This window comes from Lingula anatina, chromosome 8 (assembly GCF_051362555.1).
Source record: "Lingula anatina isolate TDL-2025a chromosome 8, LinAna3.0, whole genome shotgun sequence".
Classification (NCBI taxonomy): Eukaryota; Metazoa; Brachiopoda; class Lingulata; order Lingulida; family Lingulidae; genus Lingula; species Lingula anatina.
This window is the reverse complement of record NC_141774.1, coordinates 829,458-851,572: the sequence shown is the minus strand read 5'-3', so window position 1 is coordinate 851,572 and position 22,115 is coordinate 829,458. Positions and strand designations below refer to the sequence as shown.

Genomic DNA, 22,115 nt, shown 5'->3' with positions numbered 1-22,115 from the left:
TTTATTAAACCGCTGACACTCCGTCTTGCATACTTTTATTAAACTGAGGTAAACAATGCCCGTTACCTTTACAAGTCCTATCTTAATCATCCATCTAACTGGAACTTCCCTTACCTCTTAATTAGAGGGTTAAATGGCATTCAATTTGTCTTGCTTGTATCGAACGCACTCTCTATCTAAGCTTTACTCCAGTTATCTCAGGTAAAAATCTACCTGTGCGTTAGTTACAAAGCGCAGCTCCCGTAGACCTGGGGGTACTAGATAAAATCTGAACACCAGGTTTATTGAGGAGCTAGAGAAAGAAAGGAAGAATTTTTCCTGCTTCATAGGAATTTTAACACGGACTTGATCCAGCTTAGACCTCCAAACTAAAAGGGTGACATGGGCAATTTTCACAAACAAATCATAAAACTTATTTCAGTTAACCGCCTTTAAAATAAATATACCGTTCTGGGTAAATTAAAATAGTTATTAAATCGCAAGAATATTTTTGACTTAAATGATGATTTTATTATTAATGGAATTTAAGCTACTATATGAGGTACATTTGCTGTGATTACGCTGTCCTTCATGTTTTGCGTAAGTCTACATTTTGCTGTATGTGCTTGTAATCTTTTTAAATATGTGCGTACAATTTTTGCAGGTCTGGTTACCCCCCTGTTATGTGATGAGAGTATTAATTTGGCAATTAGTTCCTTAGCTTATTTGAATAGAATTGCAGTGTAAAATTTTCAACAAGATGTTGGCGAAATAGCCCATTACTCTTTGTAGGTATTTCCCCCGTCAAAGTTTGTCTAAAATTATCTTTCAATCTTTACTCTTTCAAAGACAGTATAAAGTTACCTGACATATTTTCGTGTAAACTTAATGACAAGCCAAGTGTCTCCAGTTCATTCCGTACTCAATTTTACCCAAGCAAATTTTTTTTCTTGAGTAGATCTTTATAGCACGGTGTTATAAGCTTACAAATTTGCAAAAAAAAAAAATTGCGTCTGACGCAGAATTTGCGTTTCAAGTTATAAAATAATCAATCTTTTAAATTATTTAATATTTCAGATGAAATAATCTTCACAAACAAATCCTCAAAGCATAAACGAATTAGGATAAGGAACCATTTTATTATAGAAGTTCCCATTTTTTCTTTAATATAACGCTCTTTTTCCTGTTTTTCCTCAACACGTTTTCTTCCACGAAAGCTTCAAGATACCCTGAGAGCAATTTCTTTTATTAATGTTCGCGACCGTGTTTGAACTTAATTGTTTAAGTATTGATATTTAACGTCATTTACAAATACCAATAAAATAACCCCATGAAATAAATGAGATATATTGAAAAATATGAAAGCCCACCAAGACGAGTTTCATACCTGTTATTACCTGGCTTGGGAATTGCAGCGGTGCATAATTAACAGGTTTGTTGTAAACGAGCTTTTGGTCAACTACAATGCATTTAAAATGCATCAGCAATCAGTAAGTTTGCCAACTGATGACAGTTAATCTGAAAGACTACCAGCTCTTGATATGATCTAAACCACCTGAGGTGACCATGATCTAGAGCATCGCAACTATTGTCACCGAAGTTAGTAAGTAAGTCACGGAAGACCGTCACAGACAAAGAAAGATTGTCAACGAGAGCTGCAATTTTGGTGAATCCCACGGCAACACACCGAGGCATAACGAAAATTCCTCAACTCCGTTCAACACAACTTTCCTTAACTTCTCCGTCTGTATGCACCACGCAGCTCAGTTGAGTCTCAAAGACCTTTATCGTGATTGTTGTCACAGTACCACGTGACCCAGATCTGTTGTTTCATTTTTGCATATTGAGGTGAGGTTTACTAAAACGCTTTTTTTCTACTAATAGATTGTTTTTATAATTTTTAAATGGCGGGGATCGATTAAAACATACCTCTAGTGTATAGATTGAGTGCTGTATCTTCAAAATTCGAGAAATGGATTTTTACATGAACATTGTCCTTTAAGGTTACAGGCATTGTTAACCTCAGTTTGCAAGACGGGGAGGGGGGGTCAGAACAATTGTGCCTATACAATTGATACAGAGGATTTGTACATACAGGTGACTTTAATAAGCAGAAGATTTTCTTTCATATTTCGCGAAAAATACACTTAATTTATATTCACTGACTGCTCGTATGGGGGAGAACAATAAGTGCAGTACCTTTAATTTGAATGACTCCGGTGCACTGTATAAGAGCTATAGAACAAACAGGCCCGTAGCCAGCAATTTCAAAAGGGGTTTTTTTTTCTGAAAAAGTGGACCTTTTCCCATAAAAACTTCATGTACCTAGATGAAATTTTACCCAGAGTGGGCCTGCCAAAGGTCCTTGTAAAATTGTCTACAGCAGGCCCGTAGCCGGGGGGGGGGGGGGGGGGGGGGGGGGGGGGGGGTTCTAAAGACCCCCCTCCTTTTTTTTACTGGGTAAAGAACTACTCTGGGTAAATCTGATCTACGTAAACTAAGGATTCCTGACAACAAGTCCACATTTTCATAAAAAGCCCCCCCCCCTTTATTTATTTTGCCATAGCTAGCTACATGTGCGGACCTGCTATAGAAACCGTTGCCAGGGGAGACTGACGCGCGGGAATATAAGAAGGGCGAGTGTCCTTGATAGCTTCTACAATTTTCATATTCTGGCTGTTCATCATTCAGTATAAGGAAATGCGTCTATCCGTGCCGACACCCCTCCCCTCCTCTTATCAAGTCTGGATCTATCGATGGATGTATCGATAACAAAGAAGTAGAAAAAAGTCAGAATACACACCATGTTGTGGTAAAGCCATCCATATATCTCGTGCGCTTTTGCGACCGCTTTTTACCCGACACGATATTTATCTGGAGTTGACGTTTTTGTTTCAACCTGTCCATTTTTTTCTTCCAAACCACACTTGAGTCAACGTATGTCGGGCCCTGTAATTAATGCAAGCATTCCAACAAACATTCTCTTGGTCTTATTTTTTTCGATCATATCATGCGAGAGGCACATAAAGCCAATTTGTTAAGCCGTCACCGTGGTTCGTACCTTTAAAGCACGAATGTGTAAAAAAAGGCACTAAAGACGCTGAAGAGACAGCTGATGTGAAAGATATATGGAAAGAAGCTATTTTTTAAAGATCTGGTGAAAGTTACTGTCCATTTGAGACGCTGTCACATTAAAAAGTTAAATTTCTGATAAATGTTATAATGCAATCAGACTAACAAATTAACACGCCGCCTGTTAGTGTTTAATAGAACACACAAAAGCTGATTATACGAGTACGTTGAAACAAGAGGAGGCGTGTCACGTATCAAAACTGACTGCACTCAGCAAGAGTCCCCCGAGCGAAGTAGATAAATGGTATCAATGGAAATGTGGTCTTAGTGTGTGAATCTGATTGTATTCAGCGTGAGTCCCCGAGGAGTTAGTACAGTACACATTCGAGAAATTCATTGTGGAGATGTTTAACGCTTGTAAGTGTTTGACAATATATGAGTTCAGTGCAACGAGATATTGGGTATTTTGATTCTCCAATGTACTTTATTCGTACTAGTCCAAGCAAAACTTCAAGTTCCCATTTTGATTCAGAAAAAGACCAAATTCCACCTCGTCTCGTGACCACGATGAAGATGTTTGAGTGCTTAGACTGCCACCTTACCAAGCTCTCGTGTAACACAAAATGACTTCCTTTTGAACAGGTTGCAAAGTATTTGCAGTGACCCCCCCCCCTCTTTTTTTAATATGAAGGTCTTAACCAACAGACGAAGATTCCATCAATTGCGATAGGTGAGATATCTGATCTGTTTCAGGTGTGACGAATGTTGTAGCACATCTACCGCAATTAACCGCCGACCAAGTAACTGTCACCGATATCATTACGATATCCAAGTACCTGCAATAAAGCCGCTCCATTCTTCCTTTTAAATTGTTTGTTTGCTTGTTAGTTCTAGCACATACCACATACATTCTGCCGTCATATATGTCCAGTTTTGCTTTTGATACTTTTGATACGCTTAAATACACAGATGTTTTGTTAATGCGACATAGCTGGTTAGATCTCCGCTAGTGTGGACGTTGAGTGTGTAAGTATGGTGTTTGGAAACAAACGAAGATTAAGCAACTTTCAATAAGTTGTAGCATGTGCATTTTCAAAATGTACTTCTTGAAGTAAGAGGTTATTTGATCTTGAAAATATCATAAATCTCCAGCATGAAGATTATTGATCACAACTGGTCACATGCTCATATTTCTGTACGATTTGTTGCTTCCCTTTAATTTCTCTACTTGGCTTAAGAATGAAGTAATTTTTCTTCAGTCAACAGCTAATATTGAGATTTACCTCCAATATTTCGATGTCTAGCAGAACATCTTCATTAGGGAATGAAGCTATCCAGGTGAATAGCCTCTACTCAGGAGGTGCACTTCTAATCGGCTTGTTCTCTTCATAGTTATAAATAAATAAATAAATAAATAAATAAATAAATATAAAAAACTGCAACTTGGCTGCAAGAGCATAAATACGCCAGGGCTACTTAAAACCTTCTACAGTACGGTTGTGACTGGTCCCAGCAGGGTGTCAGAGAGGCGATCCACATCTAAAAGAATGCCGTAACCGTAAACCGAGGTATGAACAGAGCCCCCCCCCCCCCCCCCCCCCATCTCCAACACATGGCAACCTGCTGTCACGTGATTTCAACATCCAGGCAGTAGTTCTAACTCACAGTGACAGTTGACTGGTTCCGGAGGGGTGGGGGTAGGGGTGAGGGTGGGGGTGGGGGTGGGTGAACAACAGTTGACACCCCAATATTGTTTTATATCCTGTCCTAAAATGAGTTGACATAGCCTAAAAGTAAGTTATTCTTAAACCGGGACAATAATATAAAATGTCATTCCTGGAATTTTACAATGTAGAATGTAAATTATTTGGTCGTGAAATGAAAGCGAGTACCAAGGTTTTATGTCATTAACTGTATTGGTTGTGCTTTTAGCTAAGATCCAACATATCTTATGTTAGATCTCAGTTTGAAGTTATCAGTCTCAATCGAAATAATTAAAAGAAATATGGCAGCCGATCTAAATCTATTATCACAAAGCCGAAATAACAAATAAATAACTGGTGACAATCTTTACGTTGTTTGTCATATTTTATTTAGGTATACACCATATCTGAAAAGTAGTTGCCAGAATGCTCAGACAAAAGTGGTCCCCGTTTCACTACGGACAGTCCTCCCTGCTTTCCACGCACTGGCTGCTGGTCCTCGTGACCCTGACCTTGTCCTGTGGGCATGCGCAGCCGCGGACACACACCTCCACACAGAAGTCTGGTTCCTCTTGTCCACAAATCAGAGGACACGGTGTCCCACAGGACGTCCACTGCAAATCTCCTGGACACAGCTCAGATTGTCCTACTGGTTATAAAAAATTGTAAATGGAAAATGTACAGTACTAGTCTAACCAGGAATTATCTGCAATTATTGATAGGCACTGGTATCAAGTCTAACCAGCTACCTGACTGGGCACCGAATGAGCCCGAATTCACTGGTAGATCGGACCACAATATCCGTTTTCAGGGTGTGCGTCAGTACGCGCTTCGAAGTATCAGACGCAACACACCTCTTGGCTAGTACACGATGTGATAGTGGTGATTCTCAGCGGGGTTGGAAAGTATTGCATCTTATCTCAATTTTTTTCCGGGGTATGATGCTTTAAAATGCGTACTGACCCACACCTTGAAAACGGGTAGTGTGGTCTGATCTACCGGTGAATTCGGGATCATTCGGTGCCGAGTCTGGTAGTTGGGTAGGCCTGACCACGGGTATTACTGAATATAAGAGAGACTCACTTTCTAAAAGATAAACAGAAATCTAACAAAACATGGGAAGAGAAACGAGTCTTAAACAGCTGTCGATGAACAAACATTATCTTAAAAATCTTGATCTTAATCCATGTTAACGCTAGACTCGAAGGTCAATCCAAGGTCACTTACCCCCGCAGCGAATGGTGACTGCAAGTAAAACAAGAACGACAGCCACGTTCTTCATCCTGTAAGTTCTGAGCTGAAAATAAAGATCATAATTTACATTTGCTAAGGTATTTCTTGTTATATTCAGGAGTGAAGTAATTGTCTCTGTGCATAGTTACTTTTTTCTTTTTTTTTTTACAAACTGTTGGTTATTTTATCACAGAGCTATAACAATGTAAATCATTGGTAATAAATTCGATAAAGGAAACACTTGAAGTTGAAAGGATGTGACTACAATATGAGGCAGCATTCAGAACATCGGACTAACAGATTCGCGGATCAAAATATAGTCGACCCAATTGAATGCTTGTTGCGTAATCCCCTTGCTGATCTGTTCGTCCGCTGTGCTGACTGCGTTCATACTGCAGCATGCTGTCTGAGCACTGTTCAAAATGTAGATTTATTTAGGTCATTGGTCACGTTTCATGCTGGCTGGTAGCTAGTAAAATGAATCTTAATTGTATAATAACGACAGAAAAGACGTGCCAAGGACATCAATGTGATAAGAGTATCGGTGCTGCAGGTATTAAATGTTTTAGTTTTGGATGATATCCAAATGTTTCTACTCAAAGCTTAGTGGATTATCCGAAATAGTTGATAACATGATCTCTCTGTCTCTCCTCTGTGTGTGTGTGTGTGTGTGTGTGTGTGCGTGTGTGCATGTGTGTGTGTAATCAATTTTAGACCACGGTGGAAGTGAAAAACAAAAGACTCAGACGTGGTGTAACTCGCATAACCGCACGTCTCGCATGAATGCGTTATAACCCGCTAAAACACACACATACTACTCATCGAAGCACAGAACCGTAAACACACCTGAAAGCAAGTTAATTAGGGACTGAGCGTTTATCACCGCATATGAAAAAAGAAAGAAAAAAAAAAACAAGCTGTATTATATTTCAAAAGTGATCTTTTGGCCGTTTTTTATTATTACAACTTTCTCAATAACAGAAAGTATTTCAATTGTTAAAATTTTGTCGTCCTTTTCCGTATTTTGCTTCATTGGAGGTGCCGATAAAGAGCTTGCAGGCTGGGTTGAAGATGAAGTTACTGAAGCGCACGATGCTTTTGAAATTCAAAATATAGTTGTTTCACGAATATTGTATATTTATTTGAAATGTTTTAACAATATTGAAGCAGGGTGCTGCTGCGACTTAAAAGATAATAACGAATGATAAGAAAAATTAAACACACCTGGCGGATAGGAACTGCCATCTTGGCGCTTAATTTCCGTTATGAATCTTGCCAACCAATAATCCAAAATCTCTAGATTCCCCACCTCAAGGGTTGGAATAGGCCAGTGAGGGTCGGCCATAGTGACAGTTCTAAAATTACGCCACGTGCGCCAGTCCTTAAATATATTACATGCCCAGGTCGTATTTTTCTGTGTGTTTGCTGGAATTATGTCTGCAACCATTTTTTTTTCAAATTCAGCGGAATGAACTGGCACTTCGAACCGCTTTGATTCTGCATCGATATCCACCTTATATAACGATTGGGTTGGTAATAAATCTAGCTGACAGAGGGTGACGTCCTCCTTTGCTCCAAACATGATGAATAGTGTGGTAATGAAGATAGCGGGGTAGTTGCGTGGGTGTAATGTCGTGAACTGTTGTTGAAGTTATGGACCGTGGTCTAAGTAAGATAGACCCCTCGTCAGCGAGGGTTATGTGACATCCACTCGTGCTACGCACTCGTGTATGCCACATAACCCTCGCTGACTCGGGGTCTATCTATTACTTGTCCCGATACATGTACAGTACGTTGGTGTCAATCAGTGCGCCTACGCACATTCTTAATACATACAGCGACTTAACACAAATAGATGATTTCAATATTACTGTCACTCACCAAACAGACGGCGAAACCTGGTGATGGATTTCCACAACGGCCCTTGTCAGTCTAATATAAAATGACCAGAAACAGTTAGTCACGTCACACCTTATATACAAGTTCAGATACTACACGTTTACCAATCAGAACCAATTATACAGTGAACAGTTTTACCTTTAATTTACCAATCACGGGAGAGATTCAAACTTGCACACCGGGTAACACTTTACTTATAGAGACATCTACCGGTAGCACTATAAAACAATCTCAACTAACACAACATCGTCACAGGAGGACAGGTATATGGCGCTGTATCACGTGACGAATAACCTTGCTCGCGTTATACGTCACAGGTCTTGCGTAACTACCCACGTGCTATGATGTTTCCCTGGAAGTAATATTCTAAGATGGGCTAGGGGATTTTGCCAATAGAGGTCTTCGTGTGAGAACTAGTTATTTTTCATAATACTTGGTGCGCTGTATTCCCACTCACAATATGATGACGTAGACGTATGACCCACAAGAAGTAGGGGTAAACTTTTTGTTTAGGCGTTTTCTAGTGTGTGTGTCGTTTTAAGGAATCGCACATGTAAAATGAGAACCGAATAACTCAAATAAGTTGAAACAGCGTTACAAGGAGCAGATTTGTGCACTGTATAAATTAACGTTACCATTTATTTATAAGGATTTTCACGTGATTTTTTTAAAATGAATGTTTCGGGGTGTTGACTTTGGCAACTGAGGAAGTGTGTGTGTATGTGGGGGGTGGGGGTGGGGGGGGGGTGGGGGTGGGGGGTCATCTTCCTGAGCTGGCACAATGCCTACATACGTGTTCATGCATGTAATTAATCTTATTCGTTTCCACATATAATATTTATGGGCAAAACGATTTACATCATTGTATAACATCATCAAATGTATATTATATTATTTATAAATGGGCAAAACAATCCGCACAATCATAATATACAGTGCATTTTAACTGTTATTTATTGCTCAATCAGAAGTCAGAAGTTGTGGGTTCATTTTGCCATAAGTACAGTCATTTTTTCAACACGACACGCCAATTGGACTTCATTTCCTAACGGAGGGTGAGCATTTTGGCATGAACTGAGTTGGCTAAAAACAGTACACCTTTGTAAACAGATTGTTGAATGATTGTCTAGTGGCCATGAGTGCATTTTCTCACAGAATCGAAACCAACTTTGCAATTATTTTTTACCTCTGCGATTATTATTACTTTTTTTTTGCACCTCAAATCCCAGGGGGGCAGCTGCCCCCCCCCCCCCCCCCCGAGGCTACGGCCCTGCATATGTACCACACATCGCAGCTTTATTTCCATTAATAATAAAATCATCATTTAGTCAGAAATATTCTCGCAATTAAAAAAGTTTCAATATTCTTATTACCCAGAACGGTATATTTATTTAAAAGGAGGTTAGCTTCGCATATGTGGAACGCCCTTCGAAAAATCCTGGGTCCACCTCTGAGTTGAACTAACATACGGTTCCATTCACCTTACATGTAGATGCATGGTTCCCAAAACCAACCAGTTGTACGACACAACAGAACTCTGATACATCTAAGTTTAATTATTTGTTTGTAAAAATTGCCCATGTCACCTTGTTAGTTTGGAGGGGTAACCTGGGTCAAGTCCGTGTCAGAATTCTTTGAAGTTTTGCAGGAAAAATTATTCCTTTGTTTCTCTAGCTCCTACTTAAACCTGGTGTCCAGATTTTATCTAGTGCCCCCAGGGTTGCGGGATCGAGCTGCTCTTTGAAAATAACACTCAGGCAGATTTTTACCTGAGATAAATATCGCCAGTGAGAATGCGCTTGATATTCTCAAGAAAGATTGTACAAAAGAGTTGAGGGCCACTAAACCCTCCAATTAAGAAGTAAAGGAAGTTCCCGTTAGATGGACGATTAAGATAGGACTTGTTAAGGTTACAGGCATTGTTAACCTCAGTTTGCAAGACGGGGAGTAGGGGTCAGAACAATTGTGCCTATACAATTGATACAGAGGATTTGTACATACAGGTGACTTTTATAGGCAGAAGATTTTCTTTCATATTTCGCGAAAAATACTCTAAATTTATATTCACTGACTGTTCGTATGGGGGAGAACAATAAGTGCAGTACCTTTAATTTGAATGACTCCGGTGCACTGTGTAAGAGCTATAGAACAAAGGTCCTTGTAAAATTGTCTACAGCAGGCCCTTAGCCGGGGGGGGGGGGGGGGGGGGGGGGTTCTAAAGACCCCCCCCCCCCCTTTTTTTTTACTGGGTAAAGCACTACTCTGGGTAAATCTGATCTACGTAAACTAAGGATTCCTGACAACAAGTCCACATTTTCATAAAAAGACCCCCCCCTTTATTTATTTTGCCATAGCTAGCTACATGTGCGGGCCTGCTATAGAAACCGTTGCCAGGGGAGACAGACGCGCGGGAATATAAGACGGGCAAGTATCCTTGATAGCTTGTACAATTTTCATATTCTGGCTGTTCATCAATCAGTATAAGGAAATGCGTCTATCCGTGCCGACACCCCTCCCCTCCTCTTATCAAGTCTGGATCTATCGATGGATGTATCGATAACAAAGAAGTAGAAAAAAGTCAGAATACACACCATGTTGTGGTAAAGCCATCCATATATCTCGTGCGCTTTTGCGACCGCTTTTTACCCGACACGATATTTATCTGGGTTGATGTTTTTTATTTCAACCTGTCCATTTTTTCTTCCAAACCACACTTGAGTCAACGTATGTCGGGGTCTGTAATTAATGCAAGCATTCCAACCAACATTCTCTTGGTCTTATTTTTTTCGATCATATCATGCGAGAGGCACATAAAGCCAATTTGTCAAGCCGTCACTGTGGTTCGTGTGTACCTTTAAAGCACGAATGTGTAAAGAAAATGCACTAAAGACGCTGAAAAGACAGCTGATGTGAAAGATATATGGAAAACGTTTGCTTTTAAAGATCTACTGAAAGTTAAAGTGTATAGTAGACGCTGTCACATTAAAAAGTTAAAATTTTGATAAATATTATAATGCAATCAGACTAACAGATTAACACGCCGCCTGTTCATGTTTAATAGAACACACAAAAGCTGATTATACGAGAACGTTGGAACAAGAGGAGGAGTTCATTCAGTTAAGCTGACTGCACTCAGCGAGAGTCCCTGCATAGTTGGATCGAGCGAAGTAGATCGATGGTATCAACGGGAATGGGGTCTTAGTGTGTAAATCTGATTGTATTCAGCGCGAGTCCCCGAGGAGTTATTATGCATTCGTGAAATTCATTGTGAAGATGTTTAACGCTTGTAAGTGTTTGACAAAAATATGAGTACAGTGCAACGAGATATTTGGTATTTTGATTCTCCAATGTACTTTATTAGTGCTAGTCCAAGCAAAACTCCTAGTGCCCATTTTGATTCAGAAAAGACCAAATTCCACCTCGTCTCGTGACCACGATGAAGATGTTTGAGTGCTTATACTGCCACCTTACCAAGCTCTCGTGTAACACAAAATGACTTCTTTTTGAACAGGTTGCAAAGTATTTGCAGTGACCCCTCCCCCCTCTTTTTTTAATATGAAGGTCCTTACCAACAGACGAAGATTCCATCAATTGCGATAGGTGAGATATCTGATCTGTTTCAGGTGTGACGAATGTTGTAGCACATCTACCGCAATTAACCGCCGACCAAGTAACTGTCACCGATATCACTACGATATCCAAGTACCTGCAATAAAGCCGCTCCATTCTTCCTTTTATATTGTTTGTTTGCTTGTTAGTTCTAGCACATACCACATACATTCTGCCGTCATATATGTCCAGTTTTGCTTTTGATACTTTTGATACGCTTAAATACACAGATGTTTTGTTAATGCGACATAGCTGGTTAGAGCTCCGCTAGTGTGTGGACGTTATGTGTGTAAGAACGGTGTTTGGAAACAAACGAAGATTAAGCAACTTTCAATAAGTTGCATCATGTGCATTTTCAAAATGTACTTCGTGAAGTAAGAGAGTGTTTGATCTTGAAAATATCATTGATCTCCAGCATGAAGATTATTGATCACAACTGGTCACATGCTCATATTTCCGTACGATTTGTTGCTTCTCTTTAATTTCTCTACTCGGCTTAGGAATGAAGTAATTTTTCTTCAGTCAACAGCTAATCTTGAGATAGTTTTTTACTTCCAATATTTCGATGTCTAACAGAACTTCTTCATCAGGAAATTAGGCTATTCAGGTGAATAGCCTCTACTCAGGAGGTGTACTTCTAGTCGGCTTGTCATCTAAATAAATAAATAAATAAATAAATAAATAAATAAATATAAAACACTGCAACTTGGCTAAAGGATCATAAATGTGCCAGGGCTACTTAAAACCGTCTACGGTTTTGACTGGTTCCAGGAGGGTGCCAGAGAGGCGATCCACATCTGAAAGAATACCAGCACCGTAAACCGAGGTATAAACAGAGCCCCCCCTCCCCCCCTACCCCCCCCACACACACACAGACAACCCCCGGCACATGGCAACCTGCTGTCACGTGATGACAACATCCAGGCAGTAGTTCTAACTCACAGTGACAGTTGACTGGTTCCGGAAGGGTGGGGGTGAGGGTGGGGTGGGGGTGGGGGTGGGTGGATAACAGTTGACACCCCAATACTATTTTATTTCCTGTCCTAAAATGAGTTGACATATAAGTAAGTTATTCTTACACCGGGACAATAATATAAAATGTCATTCCTGGAATTTTACAATGTAGAATGTAAATTGTTTGGTCGGGAAATGTGGGCGAGTACCAAGGTTTTAAGTCATTAACTGTATTGGTTGTGCTTTTAGCTAAGATCCAACTTATCTAATGTTAGATCTCAGTTTGAAGTTATCAGTCTCCATCGAAATATTAAAAAAGAAATATGGCAGCCGATCTAAATCTATTATCACAAAGCCGAAATAACAAATAAATAACTGGTGACAACCTTTACGTTGTTTGTCATATTTTATTTAGGTATACACCATATATGAAAAGTAGTTGCCAGAATGCTCAGACAAAAGTGGTCCCCGTTTCACTGCGGACAGTCCTCCCTGCTTTCCACGCACTGGCTGCTGGTCCTCGTGACCCTGACCTTGTCCTGTGGGCATGCGCAGCCGGGGACACACACCTCCATACAGAAGTCTGCTTCCTCTTGTCCACAAATCAGCGGACACGGTGTCCCACAGGACGTCCACTGCAAATCTCCCGGACACAGCTCCGATTGTCCCACTGCTTATAAAAAATTGTAAATGGAAATGTACAGTACTAGTCTAACCAGGAATTATCTGCAATTATTGATTGGTACTGGTATCAAGTCTAACCAGCTACCTGACTGGGCACCGAATGATCCCGAATTCACCGGTAGATCGGACCACACTATCCGTTTTCAAGGTGTGCGTCAGTACGCGCTTCGAAGTATCAGACGCAACACACCTCTTGGCTAGTACGCGATGTGATAGTGGTGATTCTCAGCGGGGTTGGAAAGTATTGCATCTTATCTCAATTTTTTTCCGGGGTATGATGCTTTAAAATGCGTACTGACCCACACCTTGAAAATGGGTAGTGTGGTCCGATCTACCGGTGAATTCGGGATCATTCGGTGCCGAGTCTGGTAGTTGGGTAGGCCTGACCACGGGTATTACTGAATATAAGAGAGACTCACTTTCTAAAAGATAAACAGAAATCTAACAAAACATTGGAAGACAAACGAGCCTTAAACAGCTGTCGATGAACAAACATTATCTTAAAAATCTTGATCTTAATCCATGTTAACGCTAGACTCGAAGGTCAATCCAAGGTCACTTACCCCCGCAGCGTATGGTGACTGCAAGTAAAACAAGGACGACAGCCACGTTCTTCATCCTGTAAGTTCTGAGCTGAAAATAAAGATCATAATTTACATTTGCTAAGGTATTTCTTGTTATATTAAGGAGTGAAGTAATTGTCTCTGTGCATAGTTACTTTTTTTCTTTTCTTTTTTTTTTTTTTACAACTGTTGGTTATTTTATCACAAAGCTATAACAATGTAAATCATTGGCTAATAAATTCGATAAAGGAAACACTTGAAGTTGAAAGGATGCGACTACAATATAAGGCAGCATTCAGAACAGCGAACTAACACATTCGCGGATCAAAATATAGTCAACCCAATTGGATGCTTGTTGCGTAATCCCCTCGGAGAATCTTTTCACTGTCTTATCGGGAATTAAGCGGCAAGCTTTTTAGTGGGTCGCCATATTTGATCCGCGGATCTGTTCGTCCGCTGTTCTGAAAGTGTTCATACTGCAGCATGCTGTCTGAGCACTGTTCAAAATGTAGATTTATTTAGGTCATTGGTCACGCTTCATACACATATGCTGGCTGGTAGCTAGTGGAATGAATCTTAATTGTATAATAACGACAGAAAAGACGCGCCAAGGACATCAATGTGATAAGAGTATCGGTGCTGCAGGTATTAAATGTTTTAGTTTTGGATGATATCCAAATGTTTCTACTCAAAGCTTAGTGGATTATCCGAAATAGTTGATAACATGATCCCTCTCTCTCTCCTCTGTGTGTGTGTGTGTGTGTGTGTGTGCGTGTGTGCATGTGTGTGTGTAATCAATTTTGTCCCGATACATGTACAGTACGTTGGTGTCAATCAGTGCGCCTACGCACATTCTTAATACATACAGCGACTTAACACAAATAGATGATTTCAATATTACTGTCACTCACCAAACAGACGGCGAAACCTGGTGATGGATTTCCACAACGGCCCTTGTCAGTCTAATATAAAATGACCAGAAACAGTTAGTCACGTCACACCTTATATACAAGTTCAGATAGTACACGTTTACCAATCAGAACCAACTATACAGTGAACAGTTTTACCTTTAATTTACCAATCACGGGAGAGATTCAAACTTGCACACCGGGTAACACTTTACTTATAGAGACATCTACCGGTAGCACTATAAAACAATCTCAACTAACACAACATCGTCACAGGAGGACAGGTATATGGCGCTGTATCACGTGACGAATAACCTTGCGCGCGTTACACGTCACAGGTCTTGCGTAACTACCCACGTGCTACGACGTTCCCCTGGAAGTAATATTCTAAGATGGGCTAGGGGATTTTGCCAATAGAGGTCTTCGTGTGAGAACTAGTTATTTTTCATAATACTTGGTGCGCTGTATTCCCACTCACAATATGATGACGTAGACGTATGACCCACAAGAAGTAGGGGTAAACTTTTTGTTTAGGCGTTTTCTTGTGTGTGTGTCGTTTTAAGGAATCGCACATGTAATATGAGAACCGAATAACTCAAATGAGTTGAAACAGCGTTACAAGGAGCAGATTTTTGCACTGTATAAATTAACGTTACCATTTAATTATACGGATTTTCACGTGATTTTTTTTTAAATGAATGTTTCGGGGTGTTGACTTTGGCAACTGAGGAAGTGTGTATGTGTGTGTGAGGGGGGGGGGGGGGGGTCATCTTCCTGAGCTGGCACAATGCCAACATACGTGTTCATGCATGTAATTAATTTTATTTGTTTCCACATATAATATTTATGGGCAAAACAATTCACATCATTGTATAACATCATTAAATGTACCGGTATATTATATTATTTATAAATGGGCAAAACAATCCGCACAATCATAATATACAGTGCATTTTAACTGTTATTTATTGCTCAATCAGAAGTCAAAAGTTGTGGGTTCATTTTGTCATAAGTACAGTCATTTTTTCAACACGACACGCCAATTGGACTTCATTTCCTAACGGAGGGTGAGCATTTTGGCATGAACTGAGTTGGCTAAAAACAGTACACCTTTGTAAACAGATTGTTGAATGATTGTCTAGTGGCCATGAGTGCATTTTCTCACAGAATCGAAACCAACTTTGCAATTATTTATTACCTCTGTGATTATTATTATTATTATTTTCTTTTTTGCACCTCAAATCCCAGGGGGGCAGCTCCCCCCCCCCCCCCCCCCCCCCCCGAGGCTACGGCCCTGCATATGTACCACACATCGCAGCTTTATTTCCATTAATAATAAAATCATCATTTAGTCAGAAATATTCTCGCAATTAAAAAAGTTTCAATATTCTTATTACCCAGAACGGTATATTTATTTAAAAGGAGGTTAGCTTCGCATATGTGGAACCCCCTTCGAAAAATCCTGGGTCCACCTCTGAGTTGAACTAACATACGGTTCCATTCACCTTACATGTGGATGCATGGCTCCCAAAACCAACCAGTTGTACGACACAACAGAACTCTGATACATCTAAGTTTAATTATTTGTTTGTAAAAATTGCCCATGTCACCTTGTTAGTTTGGAGGGGTAAGCTGGGTCAAGTCCGTGTCAGAATTCTTTGAAGTTTTGCAGGGAAAATTATTCCTTTGTTTCTCTAGCTCCTACTTAAACCTGGTGTCCAGATTTTATCTAGTGCCCCCAGGGTTGCGGGATCGAGCTGCTCTTTGAAAATAACACTCAGGCAGATTTTTACCTGAGATAAATATCGCCAGTGAGAATGCGCTTGATATTCTCAAGAAAGATTGTACAGAAGAGTTGAGGGCCACTAAACCCTCCAATTAAGAAGTAAAGGAAGTTCCAGTTAGATGGACGATTAAGATAGGACTTGTTAAGGTTACAGGCATTGTGAACCTCAGTTTGCAAGACGGGGAGGGGGGGGGTCAGAACAATTGTGCCTATACAATTGATACAGAGGATTTGTACATACAGGTGACTTTTATAAGCAGAAGATTTTCTTTCATATTTCGCGAAAAATACACTAAATTTATATTCACTGACTGCTCGTATGGGGGAGAACAATAAGTGCAGTACCTTTAATTTGAATGACTCCGGTGCACTGTGTAAGAGCTATAAAAGGCCCTTGTAAAATTGTCTACAGCAGGCCCGTAGCCTGGGGGGGGGGGGGGGGGGGTTCTAAAGACCCCCCCCCTTTTTTTTTACTGGGTAAAGAACTACTCTGGGTAAATCTGATCTACGTAAACTAAGGATTCCTGACAACAAGTCCACATTTTCATAAAAAGACCCCCCCCTTTATTTATTTTGCCATAGCTAGCTACATGTGCGGGCCTGCTATAGAAACCGTTGCCAGGGGAGACTGACACGCGGGAATATAAGAAGGGCGAGTGTCCTTGATAGCTTCTACAATTTTCATATTCTGGCTGTTCATCATTCAGTATAAAGAAATGCGTCTATCCGTGCCGACACCCCTCCCCTCCTCTTATCAAGTCTGGATCTATCGATGGATGTATCGATAACAAAGAAATAGAAAAAAGTCTGAATACACACCATGTTGTGGTAAAGCCATCCATATATCTCGTGCGCTTTTGCGACCGCTTTTTACCCGACACGATATTTATCTGGGTTGATGTTTTTTATTTCAACCTGTCCATTTTTTTCTTCCAAACCACACTTGAGTCAACGTCTGTCGGGCCCTGTAATTAATGCAAGCATTCCAACAAACATTCTCTTGGTCTTATTTTTTTCGATCATATCATGCGAGAGGCACATAAAGCCAATTTGTCAAGCAGTCACTGTGGTTCGTGTGTACCTTTAAAGCACGAATGTGTAAAGAAAATGCACTAAAGACGCTGAAGAGACAGCTGATGTGAAAGATACCCCGGTATATGGAGGAAGCTATTTTTTAAAGATATGGTGAAAGTTACTGTGTGTTTGAGATGCTGTCACATTAAAAAGTAAATTTCTTGATAAATATTAAATGTAATCAGACTAACAGATTAACATGCCGCCTGTTAGCGTTAAATAGAACACACAAAAGCTGATTATACGAGAACGTTGGAACAAGAGGAGGAGTTCATTCAGTTAAGCTGACTGCACTCAGCGAGAGTCCCTGCATAGTTGAATCGAGCGAAGTAGATGGTATCAACGGGAATGGGGTCTTAGTGTGTTAATCTGGTTGTATTCAGCGAGAGTCCCCGAGGAGTTAGTACGCATTCGAGAAATTCATTGTGAAGATGTTTAACGCTTGTAAGTGTTTGACAAAAAATATGAGTTCACTGCAACGAGATATTGGGTATTTTGATTCTCCAATGTGCTTTACTCGTACTAATCCAAGCAAAACGTCCAAGTTCCCAATTTAATTCAGAAAAAGACCAAATTTCACCTCGTCTCCTGACCACGATGAAGATGTTTGAGAGATTATACTGCCACCTTACCAAGTTCTTGTGTAACACAAAATGGCTGCCTTTTGAGCGGGCTGCAAAGTATTTGCAGTGATCCCCTCCCCCTCTTTTTTTTTATATGAGGGTCCTAGCCAAGACAAAGGATCCATCAATTGCGATAGGTGAGATAACTGATCTGTTTCAGGTGTGACGAATGTTGTGGCACATCTACCACAATTGACCGCCGTCCAAGTAACTGTCCAAGTACCTGCAATAAAGCCGCCCCGTTCTTTCGTTCATATTGTTTGTTTGTTTGTTCGAGCACATGCCACATATATCCTACAGTCATATATGTCCAGTTTTGCGTTTGATACTTTTGACGCTATAGAAGTATATATATTTGTGCATCTTTGAAGATCTACATTTAAGTTGTAAAATACAATACAACTTTAATGTAGATCTTCAAAGATGCACATACATATATATACTTCTATCTTCATTAAGGTCTATGCGGTGAATTATCATGAATACTTTTGACGCTAAAACACACAGGTGTTTTGTTAATGCGACATTGCTGGTGTGGACGTTGGGTGTGTAAGTATGGTGTATTTGGAAACAAACAAAGATTAAGCAATTTTCAATAAGTTGTATCACGTGCATTTTCAAAATGTACTTCGTGAAGTAAGAAGGTATTTGATCTTGAAAATATCATAAATCTCCAGCATGAAGATTATTGATCACAACTGGTCACATGCTCATACTGTATTTCTGTACGATTCCCTTTAATTTCTCTAGTCGGCTTAAGAATGAAGTAATTTTCTTCAGTCAACAGCTAATACACCTGAGGCTACCCAAGTGAATAGCCTCTATTCAGGAGATGTACTTCTAGTTAGCTTGTTCTCTTCATAGTTATAAATAAATAAATAAATAAATAAATAAATAAATAAATAAATATAAAACACTGCAACTTGGCTACAGGAGCATAAATATGCCAGGGCTACTTAAAATCTTCTACGGTTTTGACTGGTTCCAGGAGGGTGTTAGAGGCTATCCACATCTGAAAGAATACCAGCACCGTAAACCGAGGTATAAACAGAGCCCCCCTCCCTTTCTCCTCCCCCCTCCCCCTCCCCGGCACATGGCAACCTGCTGTCACGTGATAACAACATCCAGGCAGTACATCTAACTCACAGTGACAGTTGACTAATTCCAGGGGGGGGGGGGGGGGGCGGGGTACAACAGTTGACACCCCAATTCTACTTTTTTCCTGTCCTAAAATTAGTTGACATATATGTAAGTTATTCTTAAACTGTAACAATGATATAAAATGCCTTTTCTGGAATTATATACGTTCTGGCCATGTACAATGTATATATAGAATGTAAGTTGTCTGATTGTAAAATGTAGACGAGAACCAAGGTTTTAAGCCATTAGCATTATTGGTTTTGTTTGAAGCTAAAATCCAACATAACTGACGTTGGATTCTGGTTTTAAGTTATCAGTGTCCAGCAAAATATTAAAATATTAAAAAGAAAATGGAAGTCGATCTACCGGTACGTCTATTATCACAAAGCCGAAATAACAAATAAATAACTGGTGAAAACCTTTACGTTGTTTGTCATATTTTATTTAGGTATACACCATACTTGAAAAGTAGTTGCCAGAATGTTCAGACAAAAGTGGCCGCCGTTTCACTACGGGCAGTCCTCCCTGCTGTCCACGCACTGACTGCTGGTCCTCGTGACCCTGACCTTGCCCCGTGGGCATGCGCAGCCGCGGACACACTCCTCCATACAGAAGTCTGCTTCTTCTTGTCCACAAACCAGTGGACACGGTGTCCCACAGGAAGTCCACTGCAAATCTCCCGGACACTGCTCCGATTGTCCTACTGGTTATAAATGAATTATAAAGGAAATTGTACAGCACTAACAAGGACTTATCTGTGTATTGATTGGTACTGGTATCAGGCCTAACCAACTGCCTTCAGACTCGGCACCAAATGGTCATGATTTCACCGGTAGATCGAACCACACCACCCGTTTTCAAGGTGTGCGTCTGTACGCGCTTCGAAGTATCAGACGCAACACACCTCTTGGCTAGTATGCGATGTGATAGTGGTGATTCTCAGCGGGGTTGGAAAGTATTGCATCTCATCTCAAATTTTTTTCCGGGGTATGATACTTTGAAATGCGTACTGACGCACACCTTGAAAACGGGTAGTGTGGTCTGATCTACCGGTGAATTCGGGATCATTCGGTGCCGAGTCTGGTAGTTGGGTAGGCCTGACCACGGGTATTACTGAATATAATAGAGACTCACTTTCTAAAAGATAATCAGAAATCTAACTAAACATTGGAAGACAAACGAGCCTTAAACAGCTGTCGATGAACAAACATTATCTTAAAAATAATTTTGATCTTAATCCATGTTAACGCTAGACTCGAAGGTCAATCCAAGGTCACTTACCCCCGCAGCGTATGGTGACTGCAAGTAAAACAAGGACGACAGCCAAGTTCTTCATCCTGTAAGCTCTGAGCTGAAAATAAAGATAATGATGTACCTTTGCTAAAATATTTCTTGTTATATTCAGGAGTGAAGTAATTGTCTCTGTGCATAGTTGCTTTTTTATGCAAATGTTGGTTATTTTATCACAGAGCCATAACATTGTAAATCATTGGTAATAAATTCGATAAAGGAAACACCTGAAGTTGAAAAGACGTGACTACAAGTGTGCACAGTTAATATGAGGCAGCATAGAGCGCATTCTGAACTGCAGACCAACAGATTCGCGGATCAAAATATAGTCGATCCACTTGAATGCTTGTTGCGTAATCCCCTCGGAGAATCTATTCACTGTCTTTATCGGGAATTTCGGCAAGCTTTTTAGTGGGTCGCCATATTTGATCCGCGGATCTGTTCGTCCGCTGTGCTGACTGTGTTCATACTGCAGCATTCTGTCTGAGCATTGAAATGTAGACTTATTTAGGTCATATTTGTCACGCTTCACACATATAGCTGTGAGTATATGCTGGCTGGTAGCTAGTGGAATGAATCTTGTATCATAACGACAGAAAAGACAACGTGCCAAGGACATCCACGTGTTTAAAGTACCAGTGCTGCTGGTATTAAATGTTTTAGTTTTGGATGATGTCCAAATGTTTTTACTCAAAGCCAAGTGGATTATCCGAAATAGTTGATAACATGATCTCTCTCTCTCTCTCTCTCTCTCTGTGTGTGTGTGTGTGTGTGTGTGTGTGTGTGTGTGCATGTGTGTGTGTACGTTGGTGTCAATCAGTGCGCCTACATACATGCTTAATACATACAGCGACTTAACACAAATAGATGTTTTCAATATTACTGTCACTCACCAAACAGACGGCGAAACCTGGTGATGGATTTCCACAACGGCCCTTGTCAGTCTAATATGAAAGGACCAGAAAAAGTTAGTCATGAACTGATCAGCCAGGTGAGACCACTGTGTATACCTGAAGGAGGACAGGTAGGCCTATATGGCGCTGTATCACGTGACGAATTAAACGTAATCAATAGGAAAAGCATTTGCTTGCTTGCTCGAAAGCATCACTATTTGCGTCCGCACACAAAAATTACGTTCGGAGAGTCTACCTCCTTACTTTCTGGAAGCTTTCGTAATCCAAAAGCAATATTTACGCTGAGGGAAATAAAACTATAGCCTTGAGATCGTCTCGTCTGGCGACTCTTTTTTCTTTGGAGGGATGACTATGGATCTACCGTCTGCATAATGGGGGAACTGCGTAATATGGGTCACATGCTATGTTTAATGGCTGAATACTAAACATTGTGTTTTGTATATAATTACGTTTACATGATGTAGTGCCGTCAGACTGATTACAACATGTTCATTGCACTTAACGTATTTAATACTAATGCAAAAAGCAGATGTCGCGAATCTAAAATCTGGGGTATTATGTCGATGTTTCTTTAGGACAAACCACGCTCGGCTGTCACCTTGATTGGATAGTAAACGATTGTCGTAAAATCGCTAAATGGTATTAAAACCGGGTGCATAAACTTGAAAACCACCTAGGACAACC

General features: G+C 40.3%; 3 protein-coding genes across 9 annotated transcripts; all 3 read right to left on the bottom strand.

Annotated features, from left to right (window-relative positions):
• Nucleotides 1–5,126: 5,126 nt before the first annotated feature.
• LOC147760151 (uncharacterized) lies at nt 5,127–7,963 on the bottom strand. Its single transcript, XM_086994362.1, has 4 exons — nt 7,869–7,963; nt 6,286–6,400; nt 5,982–6,051; nt 5,127–5,403 (listed from the first exon to the last, which is right to left on the bottom strand). The coding sequence occupies exons 2-4, from the start codon at nt 6,376–6,378 to the stop codon at nt 5,210–5,212; spliced, it is 357 nt and encodes a 118-aa protein (XP_086850488.1). The 5' UTR covers nt 6,379–6,400; nt 7,869–7,963; the 3' UTR covers nt 5,127–5,209.
• A 4,873-nt stretch (nt 7,964–12,836) lies between these two features.
• On the bottom strand, nt 12,837–14,743 carry LOC106170303 (chymotrypsin-elastase inhibitor ixodidin-like). Of its 4 annotated transcripts, none has more exons than XM_086994364.1 (3): nt 14,608–14,743; nt 13,697–13,766; nt 12,837–13,122 (listed from the first exon to the last, which is right to left on the bottom strand). In XM_086994364.1, the coding sequence occupies exons 2-3, from the start codon at nt 13,749–13,751 to the stop codon at nt 12,923–12,925; spliced, it is 255 nt and encodes an 84-aa protein (XP_086850490.1). In that variant the 5' UTR covers nt 13,752–13,766; nt 14,608–14,743; the 3' UTR covers nt 12,837–12,922. The 4 variants fall into 4 exon arrangements, with proteins under 4 accessions (XP_086850490.1, XP_086850492.1, XP_086850491.1 ...); XM_086994366.1 differs by having other exon boundaries at nt 12,837–13,119; XM_086994365.1 differs by having other exon boundaries at nt 13,697–13,761; nt 14,608–14,718.
• Nucleotides 14,744–19,653: 4,910 nt separating this feature from the next.
• On the bottom strand, nt 19,654–21,812 carry LOC106164887 (chymotrypsin-elastase inhibitor ixodidin-like). 4 transcript variants are annotated; one of them, XM_087018841.1, is made up of 3 exons: nt 21,411–21,812; nt 20,509–20,573; nt 19,654–19,927 (listed from the first exon to the last, which is right to left on the bottom strand). In XM_087018841.1, exons 2-3 carry the CDS (start codon nt 20,561–20,563, stop codon nt 19,737–19,739), a joined length of 246 nt encoding a protein of 81 aa, XP_086874967.1. In that variant the 5' UTR covers nt 20,564–20,573; nt 21,411–21,812; the 3' UTR covers nt 19,654–19,736. The 4 variants fall into 4 exon arrangements, with proteins under 4 accessions (XP_086874967.1, XP_086874965.1, XP_086874966.1 ...); XM_087018839.1 differs by having other exon boundaries at nt 19,654–19,930; nt 21,411–21,809; XM_087018840.1 differs by having other exon boundaries at nt 20,509–20,578; nt 21,411–21,800.
• Between the last annotated feature and the right edge of the window lie 303 nt (nt 21,813–22,115).